General features: G+C 40.5%; 1 protein-coding gene across 8 annotated transcripts in view; it reads right to left on the bottom strand.

Annotated features, from left to right (window-relative positions):
* ARHGAP12 (Rho GTPase activating protein 12) overlaps nucleotides 1–15,190 on the bottom strand; it is a 399,139-nt gene that overhangs the window by 263,660 nt on the left and 120,289 nt on the right. For all 8 annotated transcript variants that reach the window (XM_078663344.1, XM_078663346.1, XM_078663345.1 and 5 more), the window contains exon 3: nucleotides 66–329. In XM_078663344.1, the coding sequence (XP_078519470.1) occupies nucleotides 66–329 (264 nt within the window). The remainder of the gene's footprint in view (nucleotides 1–65; nucleotides 330–15,190) is intronic.

Genomic DNA, 15,190 nt, shown 5'->3' with positions numbered 1-15,190 from the left:
TCATTATGTATTAATTACAGTAAAAATGATTAACAGAAAATAAATACATTTTAAAAGGCCAGTACCTCATTGTCGCCTGGGATCTGAGAATCTCCTTTGTACGCAACCGAATCACGGGTACATCGTGGAGGTTTCCACGTTCTTTCCTGTGTTTTTCTGTTGTAGTAATACGCTCGTCCGGTATTATCTTTGTGCGTTTCCCATTCTCCGAATACTTGAATTGGTGAACCATTCGGCGCAGGGGGGAGAGTGGACTGGGAGATTTTTAAGTCTTGTAAATTGGCATACACTGGTGAATCCGGTCGCTTAGGTGCTGGTGGGGTTGTACTCTACATGAAAAGGGACAGAAATAAACTACATTAGGTTTTAAGAAGACTGTGCAAATGCTATTTTCAGTAACACTAAAAACAAAATAACACTTAAAAATTAGCAAAAAAATGTATAGTCAGGCTTTTCCGCCTATTTACATACGTATGTGAATGCTTGAGACAATAACATAAATAGGAACATGATAAACACCATGTGCTCCTAAAGTTGAGAGATATGTCAATTTCGCACAACAAGCACCCTGCTGGAAGATTTCCAGTCTTTGCATAAACTTGTATTGCACCCCTCCCGCTATAACGATTGAAGATTCGTAAGACCAAACTTCAAATTATTAGCAATACAACAGTGTGAATGGTAATTTATTAGAAGACTCAACTTGCTAAAAGTAGGTGCCAGTCCTTCTACAATGCTCTCAGAAGTACTTGTTAAATAAAAAGAAACACCGTCTAAGAAAAACAAATTAGAGTATAGTTTAGCTGCACTTGCATGCTTTGTTTTTAATGGAATCTGTGTTCTTTTACCAGATGACCAACATGAGAAAGAGGCTGGGGACAACCACAGCAAACACGTAACCAGAAAAGGTCAGTGTATAGATTGTTTATTTGTGGATAAGTCCAAATGGATCAATGTTAGAAAATGATACTGTTGATTAATGCATCTACCTGGCCTAAGGAAGACCTAGGATAAAGACATTGCACGGAAAGTGTGTGACGGAACATACAGCACAGAAAGTGAACAAGACCAAAAATATGTAACGTCAATGGCATAGAACTAGGAACTGGCACCCTTTCATGAAAGATGGGTTAACACTTGAGTTATTGACCACTATAGAAAATAGGAAAGTCCTAGAAACCAATTCAAGTCTCAAACTGAAAATGATTTACTGACATCAGGACTTTGCCCTGAAGATAAGTATTGCAGACCAATCCCTTGACCAGATGACTAAATAATAAACTAATTAAAAAGACAGACTATAATTCTAAAAGCCTGTAAAGCAATGACAAGGGGAAAAGAGCTGGGAATTAAGCTGTAGGCTCTTTTATCAATCTTTGATTCAGAGGGGAGGAAGGGATCATGTGTTTTCCCTAGTCATACACACCTTGTGGGGGTCATACCAAGATGTATATCACATTAAATGTTACTCTATGTTCTGTTCAAGGGGAGTGGTGGTAATAAGGTCGATGGCACAGACGTACCTTGTTATAATGACAACTTCTGCAAGCTGGGATGTGGAAATGTGTGAATTACATACATGTCTAAAAAAAAAAAAGGTACAAAATCAAGGTAGGCCCACGCCATCCACGGGGGGGGGCATGCAGATCATATGAAATCAAGCCACCAGTCTGTCACTCTAAGAATGGAAGGAGTCCGTGATGCATTTCTGAGGCGGCAACATCACCAACATTTTTGCGCAGTAAAGGAGAAACAACTGGTAAATGTTGCAGCAAAGTCCTCACATGTCCTTTCTTAAAGGAAAGACTGTAGATCTGGCTCAGTATTGCTCAATCCTATTTACTTCTCTAAACTGTTAAGTCTTTATCACATTTCTTTACTAATTCTTAAAGGGCTTTAAAGTAAAAGCAGTCTGTAAATATGTCATATTTAGAGAAATATTTTAAGATACCAAGCAAGCTATTTTCCTTTATTTAAATACAGGGTTTAGAGTTCCCAAATAGGATGCATACAATGTGTTTTGCTTAGAATCAAAGAGTATAACTATTGTTTTCAAAATATGCATCTGAAATTAAGTTTTATTCAGTGAAGAAATGGCACAATACGTTAAGGTACAAATATCTAAATCTGCAAAAGTAACCTTAACTTGGAATGATGAAGGGATAGAACCCGATTCTTTAAGTGTGACTGCATTGAAAACCGACTGTAGAAAACCAATGTCCATACATTTAAAAAATGCATATCTTGCAAGTGTGATCTGAGCCCATGGAAGATGTCTGGTAGGAGTTCTCAGCTCAGGCCGATAGAGAGACCTGCGGATTATTTCTATGGATTTAAGCCCTCTATAATAAAAGCAATTTCCAGGCTGCGTGCATGAAATGCCCTGGGACTAAGTTACATCAAAAGTGAGGCTGATTTAGACTGGGAAATGTTCAGTGTGTTACACATGCACTAGGTCTCCATTCAAAATGGAGGCCTGCTAGGACTCGGTACAGACATCTGAACCCCGGAAAGTTTCAGGGGGCGGGTGGCGAGGTAGTACTGCACAGAATTTAATCCTGCTAAGGAAAGTGAGAGGGCTAAAACTGCAGATCACGTATATGCTCTACTCTCACATACTCTTAATGTAGAGTTACAGCCCCATAAAGCCAATATAGGACAGGCAATCTTTTGGGGATGTTTCTTGTGCGCTTGCTGTGTCCTCACTGGGCACCCGTGGCCCAAACTCTGCTGTAAGTGGCACATTTGTAAACAAATAAACAAGATACCTATACTCACAGCATTTAGCGGAGGTCTTTTTAAACTGACCTTAATAATAGCACAAGGATCCATCGACCAAATCTTAGTCCATAAGAGCTTTCCAAAACCAAATCGTTCAACTGTATATGTGCCTTGGTAAACACTTATTTTGATTGATGATGGACCTCAGGTTTGCAGGTACTGATGAAGTTTAGAAAAGAACAATGCAGGATGTGTACACATTAGCATCATTAGCGGCAAATTTGTATACAAATAAACAAGATACCTATACTCAAGGCATTGGTTGAAGATTCTTCGAGGAGAGGTCTTTTCAACCGGACCTTAATAATTGTAGAAGGATCCTGTGGCCGAATCATATCCCAACATAGCCCAAATTAATTCGATTTAGAGTCTTCTAAGCAAGGGATAGGACTGGAGGATTAATGATTTAACCCAGGTTGAACGCATACAACATCATCCGATTTTACTTATTTGTCATGGTGCTATGCTAATTGGTGTCTGATTCTGCAATGTTAAGCTACTGTTCTTGGCCAAGATCTTGTTAAATAAGTACATTCAGCAGTCCAATGCCACCAAACGTGACAAAGTCAAATATGTCAGCAGAACAGATCTGCTGTGTTGACTTATTGGAGATCGTATTTATAGACCAGAAGACAAAAGGATTAGAGTCCTGAAGTACTTCTGTATTGACTTTTGAATCAATAATTACAACTCAATAGTGACACATCAATGTGACAGCCTTGTCACTCAAGCCTTCTCAATTTGGGCTCCTTCTAACCAGTTCTTCAAAGTTACTCGTGGCTCAAATTCATAAACTTTTAATAGACTCCTATTATTTCCTAAAGAATAAACAAAACTGCATCAAGCTCTACGATGGTGGACAAAAAAGTACACAAACAGAAAGACCTGAAGGCAATACAAAACAGCCCTCAGGCTACTAAAACAAGACCCACTCACAATGGACTCTCCTATCAAGAATAAGCAAGATGTTACCACCAACACAAGCATGGACTTACTATTACAATGCTTGGCTGCCCTCCATGACTTATGCAGAGCACTAAAACTAACACAGACCTATATTACTGGCAGCAATTATGGTTTTAAGAAAAATTGTATACATCTCTCCTCTGGGATAGGTAAAGCAGAATCAGGAATAAGAAGACTGGAGAATGAAAACGTAAAACTTAAGAAACAAGTGGATATCTCTTCAAAGTAAATGATCACGCTCTCAAGAGAAATAATGGACCTTGAAAGAAAAAAAAACTGGAGGGGAAATGTGCACATTTTTCTCCAGCTGTGCAGTAAGGCCAGAGTTGATGACTTCTATGCTTACTTTCTAGAATAATGCATCCTACAACCATTAGCAATAACTTTTGGCATACTATTTCAAACAGAAAGAGCTCATTGAGTTCCAACAAGATCTTTTCCATCATCCAAATCACTAAGACCAATAATTTTCAGACCCCTTAGATACCAACATGCAGAAAGAATACTTAAACATACTAAGAGTTAGATCGGTTTGGAAAAACACCAGGATAGGAATTTGACAATACTTTGCAAAAGGGAATGTTTTTCGACAAAAAGACTTTCTAGCTCTCAGAAATGACATGAAACTACTGAATATCTCTTTTGCTGGACCACACAAATTGAGACTAACACAAAGATAAGCCCTTTTCTTTGACGATCTGTGGATTTGCACACATTTCCAATGAACAGCAAATAGATGTCCATAAAAATCCTGCAGGCACTCTAGCATGCAGTCCCTGCCCCACTTTAAATTAAGACAAGGAAAGATCTTTCACACCAAATCATGGATTTACTTTGCTTCTTGAGTAGTGCATATAATACCATATTCAACAGACTTCATTACCAGGATTTCTCCAGGCAGAATTGGTCTACACTGGACCTATACCCACAAAAGTCAAACCTCTCCAATCGCAACCTGACAAAAGCAATGGCAATCTTGCTGCCAAGTAATCCTGTCACAAACGCCTGAATATCCTGATCACCTAGAGCATTTGCACACTGGTAGCAAAACCTGGTACAGCCTTTCCTCTCGCTCGCAGACTCTTCGTGCTCTATTGACCTTAGTTATCTTTATCCTTCTATAGCTACCTTATCCTTAGGAGATGCAATTGATATTGCTTTGCTAAACTGGCCTGATTGGACCCGCCCTGTCTAGCTCAGGGGTTTTTATTTCAAGGCAGATACCGCAGGGTGTTCGTATTCTACTGCTTCATTTAAAAGATTAGTCTAGATAAGAAAATAAGAATCTTAAATTAAAGAGCAACTCCAGATGTACAGACAGTGGGCATGTAACAACACTTCTTAAAGCAAGTGGAGGTCGACCTTCTGAAAATCCTTGTGGCCACAAGGTAAACCCAGATATCCAACCCCCCTTTCTTGATGAACACCATGTGGTTGAAGTGGGCAGGATCCAATGGGAAGGACATTCCTAATCTTTTTTTATTTAGCAGACACAGTTCCCATACTTTTTGTTAAAAAAACAACCGTCCCTGGACGGTTAATGCCAACCTGTGGATGCCTCTGGTTGAAAGGTCTCCTTTACTCCGAAGCCAAGGAAAAGGCACCCAGGGAAAGAATTAACAAGCCTTCACACCAGGGCGCCCATTACCCTAAAGAAATGTTAATGCATGCAGTTGATAAACAGCTAATCTAAAGGCTGCTTGGGAGCTAGTATGTTGCTTTAATTAGTGGGAGTCATTTGAAGCTTTGTAGTGACAAAGATGTATTTTGGAAGTGGTAATATATGGGTGTTAGACTTACAAAAAAGGTTTGCACTAGGTAGTCTTATTGCATATTATTAACTATATATATTATATAGATTTTTTAAAGCAACTTCTTTTATCTTATACCTTAAATTCATTTGCACATTTTTCAACATCCCATCCTATAAATAAGTTGGGTAAGGATTTCAAAATAGGACTTGCATATTAACAGTGCTCTCAGTTGCAACCTGGGACCCCCAGCACTATAAATACATATGTCACTATTCATCACTACGCCAACCAGGATTTAGTTCTGGGACTGTCAAAAATAGACATCTGCAGTGATCACTATAACCAACTGAGGTCCATAAGGTATAAGAGTGCATTTCCCACTGATTACTTTAACTTGCATTCACTTTTCATATAAGGTGTGTGTTACATTTTATATTTAATACTGACAAAATAGTTACAGATCATGGTGTTCTTTTTGGCCACTTCTCTGGCCCCACATTCAGTGACCCTGCCCCCCCCCCCATACTTTGCACTTAGTATCAGTTTCCATACGTTTATGCACTCCAACCTCTGTGCACGCCACTCCGGTTTTCACAAAAAAACACATCGACACACCTGCACTGGTCATGTTAAAATTGGTGACAGCTTGCCTGGCACAGGACTCGGTATCAACGATGTTATAGCATGACACATGTACTACCTCACTCAAGAATTCCAATGGAAGGTCCAATTACTTCACCAAATCTAATCAGGTTCAAATAAGGACTGCTCACAATTCCATCTCATATTTATATGGAAACCCACACAATCCTGCAGGACTACTGATGTGGAAATAATCAGATTTTTTACAAAAATATATCCAGAAGGGATTTTATTTATTTATTTTATTTTGAAAGTTTTATATAGCGCGAACAAGATCTTTGCAGAGAACAGAGCGCTTTACACAGGCAAGTGGGGGGTAGGGGAACAAGAGGGCATAGTAGGGAGGTAGATCATCAAGTTCATGTACATAGCAAAAATATTACGTATAGTACAGGTATGAGGTAGCATGGCATAGTTGGAGCGTAGGTCATCAGAACGATGTAAATAATACAGAAATAAAAGTCAAAACACACGTGCATAGGAATATAAAGGCTATATCATAATAAAATACTGGTAATACTGTTCGACGCAATGTCAATCAAACGAATTGTTCAAGTGTATTTAGCCATAAGGATATTTTTGACTTCTTTCTTAAAAAGAAGGGAGGAGGAGATGAGCCTCGTTTGAGGAGGAAGTGCGTTCCAGATCCTGGGCGCCATACCAGAGAAGGAGCGTTTGTAAGTTTTTTCCTTCCGGAATCTTCGCGGTTTCAGCAGAAGATTGTTTGTGCTCCTGGTAGTTCTGGACCCGCCGGAAATTGTCAACTTATGAGTGAGGTAGCTGGGTGATTTCAGGTGTATAGCCTTGTGCGTCATGCAGGCAATTTTCAGCTGTATTCTGGCTTCAAGGGGCAGCCAGTTCAAGGCTTTGAAGTCAGGGGAGATATACGAATGTTTTTTTGATCCAGTGATGAGAGTTGCTGCCGCATTTAGTGACGCTCTGAGGGGTGCAGTTGTCGTAAGGGGGAGGCCGCAGAGGGCCACGCTGCCGTAGTCTATGCGAGGGATGACTAGTGCCTGTACTGCTGTTTGGAAGTCTTTTGCTGGGAGGAAGGGTTTCAGTTTCCTCAAGGTATTTATTTGGAAGTTCGCCCCCTTAGTAGCCTTGCTGATATGCTGCTGCATGTTGAGGTTGGTGTCAAGTGTTATGCCAAAGGATTTTGCGGAGTCCACGATGGTCGGTTGGACATTGAGTGCTGTTAGGTGCTTAAGCCATGTTTGTGCGGAAGATATTTTCGTGGGAGGTGAGATAAGGAGGAACTCAGTCTTCATAGCGTTGAGTTTGAGGTGGTTATCGGCCAGCCAAGATTGGGTGCTTCTGATCGTTGAATTCAGACTCAGGATGTCTTTGGGGGATTGTAACTTGAGATATATTTGAGTGTCATCGGCGTACATGTGAAAGTGTACATTAGATGCTTGTAGCAGGGTAGTGAGAGGTTCCATAACTAGGTTGAACAAAGTAGGGGATAACTCCTATTAAAATCGGTTTTTGTTAAGTTCCCTATCCTTTTTTAATCACCACTTATTGGTTTTGCACTGCACTTTCCCATCATATCAACATCATGTGGTAGTACCGAGTGATTGTGGGTCGCTACCCCGAACTGGCTATCAGGGTATGCTGGTCTCAATGATCAAGAGATACAATACCCGATAAGGATTACCAAATGAGAATATTGATCCATACAAGACTTTTGATGGGAATCCTTAACTAGGGGTGACTTACGCTTACTGGTGCTTCACTTTTGGTGATATGGTCTGGTAGATCAACTGTGTTTGTCCTGATGTACAATTGACATGGGTACAAAAATATAGAATCACTATTGGATTTCTAAAATAGACCCCTAAGTTTGTTGTTTATTAGTTTAGTTCCAATGGGGGATAATACTTAGGCTTGGTCTCTAAACATCCCTCGAGCCCTGTGATAGTGCTTGGTTTTTCCAAAGTAGGGGATAGGCAGGATCCTTGAGGGACACCTAACGATACCGGTACTGGTGAAGACATCAGGTTTTTGCTCTTGAATTTTTGAGACCTGTTGTGTAGAAAGGAAGTGAACCAGCAAAGCACAGTCCCAGAGAAGCCCATTCTTGTCTTTAGGAGTTCGAGTAAGTTCTCATGTTTCACTGTGTCAAATGCTGAAGAGAGATCAAGAAGGATGAGGAGGCAGGTATTATTTTGATCTAAGATTGTGGCTAAATGTACTCCCGGAGATTACTAAAGAAAACCAAAAAGCATGTTCTCACAGTGAATAAATGATCTAAATTCAATAGCTGGAACCTTCGATCACTCCCCTATAATCGTGTAACTAGTTTATTCAGACCTCTGATCCAGAGTAAAATTGGGTCTCCATTTTTCAACTACTTCCATTGAGAATATTACAAAGCTGCTCACTTTCTAACGGTTTCATATTTACCATTTAACTCCTACTGTTTATTATTCAGCGACAGTGTTGAAGTTGTGAGACATTTGCACTGCTAACTCGTTGGAAGCAGCTACGTTCAAGCACACGTAACTTGTTCATAAATCTATTTGTAAATCCACGCCTTCTATTTGCTGAATACGATTTCTATACCTCAAAAGACAATGTATTCTCAGATCTACAAATAACATGTCTCTCCCTACTGTCTTTAAACGTTTACACCATGAAAGGCAGGCTTTTTAAATATGGGAGTTTGGCAACAGAACACTTTGCGAACGTGTATTAGGTTAGAATCTTTGCTGGCACATTTGAGAAAATCATTAAGTGCCTACTTTTTTGTAGCTCTAAAGTTTTTCTGGTCCAAACAGCAGAGTACCAGGAGATGTTAACTGTATAGACTTTAAGAAATACAACAGAGGGCCCAAGGGGCATAACACATTAGAGGGGCTGGGAACAGCAATGGCCAAAAGAGATGTCGCTAGACTATGGAATTCTCTAACGGCTGAGTCATTCATTCGCCGCTTGGCTTAAGGACATGGGCTGGTGTGGCAAAATGGAGAAAACAATATACATTGCAAGGGGCTGCCCAGGTAAATTTGAGGCCATACGGAGGAAATGGTGGATATACCATGGCTTACAGAGCTAGAGTTGAACTGATTTTGTCCGAACACTGGTACGCACTGGGTGAAAAGGGGCTGCATGGCACTATGTACGCAAAGTATGTCCAAGAAAGAGCAAATGTATTTAGAAAGTTGTTTTAACCTCTAAGAATTTTTTTATATAAAATAAAAAGAAATACACAAAATTAAATGAGTTTGTGACAGATATAGGCATATAACCAACATGAATAGTACTTCTGCATGCTCCCTGTATGAAAACTAAAATTACAAGTTTACTTAAAGGTGTAATCCAAGTTCATATTCTAACTTCACAGTGCCCCTTTCTACGGTTATTTTTGTTTCGTTTTGTATTTGAGTTGATTAATCTCTCGTTTCCCTTGTAAATACTTAAGTAACATTGATACTCTACATTTACGCCAGGGTTTTGTTTATAAGCTATTATTCCAGTCTTCCTGTGTCACCCACAATCAACATCCCTGCTTTTACCTTTGAGCACAGTGAAAACACTCCTGCACTAATCACTTAATAAGATTACTGGTTGTGTATTCTAGACCCACTTTTTCTATGCAAAAGGTAACCACTAGATGTCAGTCCCACTCTATTCCACAGAAACAGGAGGGCCGCTTATGGATACAATTAAAGTCGAAATATTCGGCACGTAAACGCAAATCACTGTTTAATTCTATTAAAACAGTCACGATGTTGTCCTAAGTATGATGTTAAATAGAATCGACGAAACCAAGATGATTAGCGTTTTACAGATACGGAATACTTCTGGGAAAGATCTTCTACCAAATGCCATTCAGATAGAAGTCGATGTATTTATTATCTTTTTAAAATGTTTATTCTTATTTCTGTTCAACATCAAGTAGATGAATTCAAACGATGCAGTTAGGGATCACCAAAAAATAACAATAACTCAACTAGTAAAACAGGAAATGTGTGCGCTCAGGTAAGGCAAACAATCATTACATTAAGCGGTTGCAAACTAAAGTGTTAGTATTGTGTGCTGAAAAAATATGTAAGAAAGTTAGTAAGAACAGATGGTGGCACAGAAAATGTGAATACGCAAAGCACAAAAAAAAAGGCACGTCTGGCACAAAAATAAAGACAGGGCCACATCCTAGCACAAAAAAAACCAAAAATATTTCATGGTACAAAAAAAAAAAAAAAAAAGTAAAAAAAAAAAACCCATCTCCTGGGCCTTGCCACCGTTCCAATCACCCCTAACACCCCACCACCCCCCCCCCCCCCAAACAAAAAACGACATTTGCACCTGCTTGAAAGGCTGCATGAATATGTAATGCATGGGAGGCTACCAGAAATCTACAATGGACTACATTATGAAGAAGTTGGTAATCACAATAGTCAGAAATTCAGAACCCTTAAGCAAAGTTCTTTAAAGTAGGTCGTAATTTGATATTAACAAGCCTTGACAAAGCCAATAGTTCCATTTTTGGGACCTATTAGCTTCGCCAATGCCTTTCGGTAATGCTGTATAGCATTAGCAAGATGCTGTGACTGTTACTATTGCCTGTTATGCCGACTGGCATGTAGGGCAGCAACCAACAACCTTCACTTCTGTTTACCTTCACTTCTGTTTCCACAGTTCACCTCAGGATGTTCGTTGGCCTGCCACGCTTCTGTTTGCCTTCTAAGGTCCAGTGGAGAGCTGTGATTGTGATGGAGTCTTGTTCTCTTCTGATAGTGTATCCTATCCTTCTCCATCTTCTCATAATGGTGTTGTCCATGCACCGGCTTGCATTAGGGGAGTAGTTCCTGGTTGGAAAAGGTCCACAGCCAGAAAATGTGTTAGATTCTTTTCAGGATACTGGTATGGAAGGCTGACAGTTTGGTGATGTCGGTATTCATCATCAGCCAGCATTCTGATCCATACAAGAGTGTGGACAGAACACAGCTTTGGTCAAGTCTCGTTTTAGTTGTGCTTCTGCACCGAGATGACCACACATTTTTCAAGATCAGACTGAACAAGGCCGGGAATGCCTTCAGGATGCTGATGTCACTGCCTGCCCTCCAGCATGTCGGATAGTACAGCCTAGGTAGGGGAACTCTTCAGTCATGCTCATCTATTCTCCATCCACAGTGACTGCTGAAGCATTTGGGATGTTGACTGGCATGACTTCTGATTTCTTCATGCGGATACCATGAAATATGCCAAATAGAAAAAAATTTGATGATGCGGCCACATCACTTTGTAGGCATACGCATTTGTGAAGTGTGCGTATGCATGGGTCATTACGCCTGCACATGCCCAGAAATTATGCACGCGCCATTTAATTTTTTTTAAAATGATTAACGATCTCAGAGCCATTTGTAAATACAAATAATTTGAATGAAATAGAAGTAGCACAAAAGCATTTTTAAGGCGGAGTGAAGGAGCAATTTGCTCCCTAGTCCACTCCCACGCCCTCCCCCGTTCCCCCTCCCCCCCCCCCCCCACGACCCCACCTCTCCAAAAAAAAAAAAACAAGACTGCTGGGGTGCGGGCAACATAAGAGCAGAAGGGAGAAGCAACATGGAGTGGGGCAGAGGAGAGAAAAAGTAGCACAAGACTGAGCAACAAGGGAGTAGAACACGAGTGAAAAAACACCGAGCACAAGGAGAGCTTGGTAGGAGAAGCACACAGAGCTTGTTGTTACACAAGGGAGACAGCAACACTGATCATAGGAGGTGGGTATTTGGCATGGGGAAAAGCACACGAAGAAGAGCTGGAAAACACACACACTCATGGAGTGCTTAAACAAAAAGAAAAAAGTAGTTCTGTAAAAGTGAGCAGAGGAAGTCAAGAGATGGTACTGAGGCTACGCTCCAGGGGAGGGACAAAAGCATGTGGCCAAGAAAAACCATAAAAAGAAGCAAGCAAATGAGCCAGACAATAAAGCCAACCAATTGTAAGCAATGGACGGACTGAAGTCCCACTGTTAGTTAATGGGTACGTTCACATTAGCTCTTTTCCAACTGGACACCTTTGCTGTCTGACCGGCTCGACAAAAAAAGGGGAATTACAAATCTTAATTTGTAAGATTTCTTGCCTCTAACATAACCAGTGTTAAGCTCCCTAAAATAGACATCTTTTAATTTTTACAACATAAGACGACGAGGCAAATGACAGAATAACTGTTTTAGCTCCCAAGAAATCTCAGGTGTCATGTCTGGCTAGAAAGAACTGTCCTGTATCAAAATGTGTTCTTCCTGTCAGAGAAGAGGACGACATGCCAGGTAATTTGGGAACGCTGTAGCGACATTTGTTCTTCTCGTCTTAAAAACAAAGTCTTTTAGCACCTATGTCTATGGTGAGTAGGAGTTCCTAACCAATCCCCAACCTGTAATGCTGGTTGCAAATCTATATGTGAAAGTGGCTACAACAGTGGCCTAAACTGCCTCCTTCAGGATCCAATAAACTAAACTCAGAGGTCAAACAACTTGCTCACTTAGGAAATTCCAAAGATTTGAGGGCCAATCTAGCCACTGGAAAAATGTCAAACAGTCTATTTAACTAAAAACGTGCTGACTTATCTGGAGAACGGCAGATCAGTAAAACATCAAATCTTAAGTATTCTTTTGAAAACATCCAAATGAATTACATTATATGTGGTTTAATTCAAAGTAGCAATTTTGACAGCATTTCTTAGTTGTACCACTTCGATTTAAAAAGGCAAATAAAGTTTAATGTTGGCTTCTTAAATGTGCTAATTATGAAGAGCAGGTTACAAATGTCAAAGGTGTAGCTAGCGTTTTCAAAAGAGACAAAGGACTGAGACAGTGGGATGACAGAACGCTAGATTCCTCTTAGAGATGAAAAAGAAAGTATACAAATAGCAAACAAACCTCAGGGTTTAAAACAAAATACAACCTGTGTATTTGAAAAGCGCACGTTCCCACCCTGTGGCATCTTGGCGCTGAATAACAGGTGTCTATTGTCACCCAACTCAATAGTACTCATTTATCAAGCGGGGAAGGATGAAAGACTGACTAGACCCGCCGGGGTTTGAGCCTGCTGCCACGAGGTCAACAACAGGGTTCTTACGTGAATACATTAATGCTTCAAGCCACCAGACCCGGTCCAGATGCATTTACCAGTGAAATTGGAAAACACCAAACATTTTGGAAAAAAACTTGTGCATAACATATTTGCAAATTAAGAGTTTACCCAAAATTGAAGACATTCGCTTTTCCCATTTGAAGTGGGGCTAAACAGTGTAGCAAGACTAGCATAGCGAGAAAGAAATCCTTGGACACGATCCTGCCCAAACGTCAGTGTTCTCATTCTCATTTGGAGCCGCTCTTCCTCACTCGGAAAAGGAATCCACGCGAAAGAATGCTTCAGCAATATACCTTCTGACTCAGCACATCTCCTAGCTCAACTAAGCAAAAGTTACACCACATTACCTCACTAGAGCTGCTCGGAAGGCAGGTGCCAATTCACAGCTCAGTGACCCAGAGTAAGGAACACCCCACCTGGAGGCGTCTGCTATAAAGAAACTCACCCAGACTCTATCAAGCAACTGAACTTCTAACCTTGTTCATAAACCATTGAGTAAGCAAGCAATATGGCGTCTAGTTTGCACCGCTGAGTTCTACCTTCACTCCCTCGCACTAACACAGCCAGAGGCGACTTTAAACCTCTGGATTTCGCAACAATCTTTGAAGATGTTGGGATTTCTGTAAACGCTGAGAATTGAAACTAAATAATTAAAAAAGAGCAACGGTTTACTAGGTTATCAGTGGAGGAGAGGAGGTTGCCAGAACAGTATTTGTAAGAAAGCTGGGAAAGGCAGTTAGGACAATGTTTTATCGTAATCTCGTCACTTAAAAAGATTTAAGCAATTAGTTAGAAACACTCAGTGGTCAATGTAAAAGATACTATCCATGTTAAATGTAACAAACCCCAGGCCCATTCATAACTGTGGGGTAAGTTTTGTTAAGGCTTTCCCTAAAAATAACATCTCACGTTACTCCAAAGGAACCATGCAGTCTGACGGAGGAGGAGGAGGTGGTGGTGGGGGGGGGGGCCTCGGTGGGTAGGACACCCAAAAGCCAACACTATCGGCTTGGATCTTCATGCTCCGATCAATGTCTAGGTCTTAGGCCTCTGAACTTATGTTATTCATCCATATGCCAATACCAATCTTTCAAATTAACGAAGGGGTAGCTTTCTCCGGATTTGTGCAGAGAGAAAAGAACCGACGTCAGCGCGCTAGTGTGAGGCCTATATAGACACTGCGCACATTACTTCCGGAGCGGACGATGCCGACAATGCCACATGGAGCTGATCGGAGCTACCTACCTGCGCGCAGGGGTACTGCTCACGGAAAAAAATCTGCATCAAGTCTGATGCCTGGGGATAATTCTAAGGTAAGGACTCTGCGGCTAGAAGTCTCCATCAGATACTGCAAACATAGGAGTAAAAATGCATCGAACACATCAATGGTCCTCGTGGCCTTTTTAGTAGAACATCAGATGTGCAAAGATGCACCCAACGCCACATAAGGAATACTGAAGTTTCTTTTGGCAATTGCAGTGAATAGCTGATGGCCTTACCTGGCCTCATGCATACTCCTAAGAAAATGTTCTGGCTTATTAGTCCTCAGGATCACTGAAGCAGGATCTAAAAATAACAAGTAGTGCAGAACAGCGTGTTCCAAGTCTTGTCAAAAGGTATGAAAGAAAAGAACTGAAGATGAAGAACAGATGTCTATGGGTATCCCTAGAGGGAAATTTGCTCCGAACAAGTTCTGTGATTTGGATCTGAAAACGTTGGCCATGGTCACAAGGTAGCAGTATTCTGAACAAGTTGAGAATTAGACAATGAATATAAAATAAGCGTCTTGTTCCAGAAATTATTTATCATTAGCACAGACACTTCTACTCCAAATAATTTATGTAGTTAATTATTAATAAAGAATATAGTCTACATAGAATCCGAACTTCAAAATAAATTAATTCTTTGATGAAGATAACACCTTAAAATAATGCATCGACTTCAGACAT

This window comes from Lissotriton helveticus, chromosome 10 (genome assembly GCF_964261635.1).
Source record: "Lissotriton helveticus chromosome 10, aLisHel1.1, whole genome shotgun sequence".
Lineage (NCBI taxonomy): Eukaryota > Metazoa > Chordata > Amphibia > Caudata > Salamandridae > Lissotriton > Lissotriton helveticus.
The sequence above is the reverse complement of the archived record's forward strand: the minus strand, read 5'-3'. Positions and strand labels throughout refer to the sequence as shown.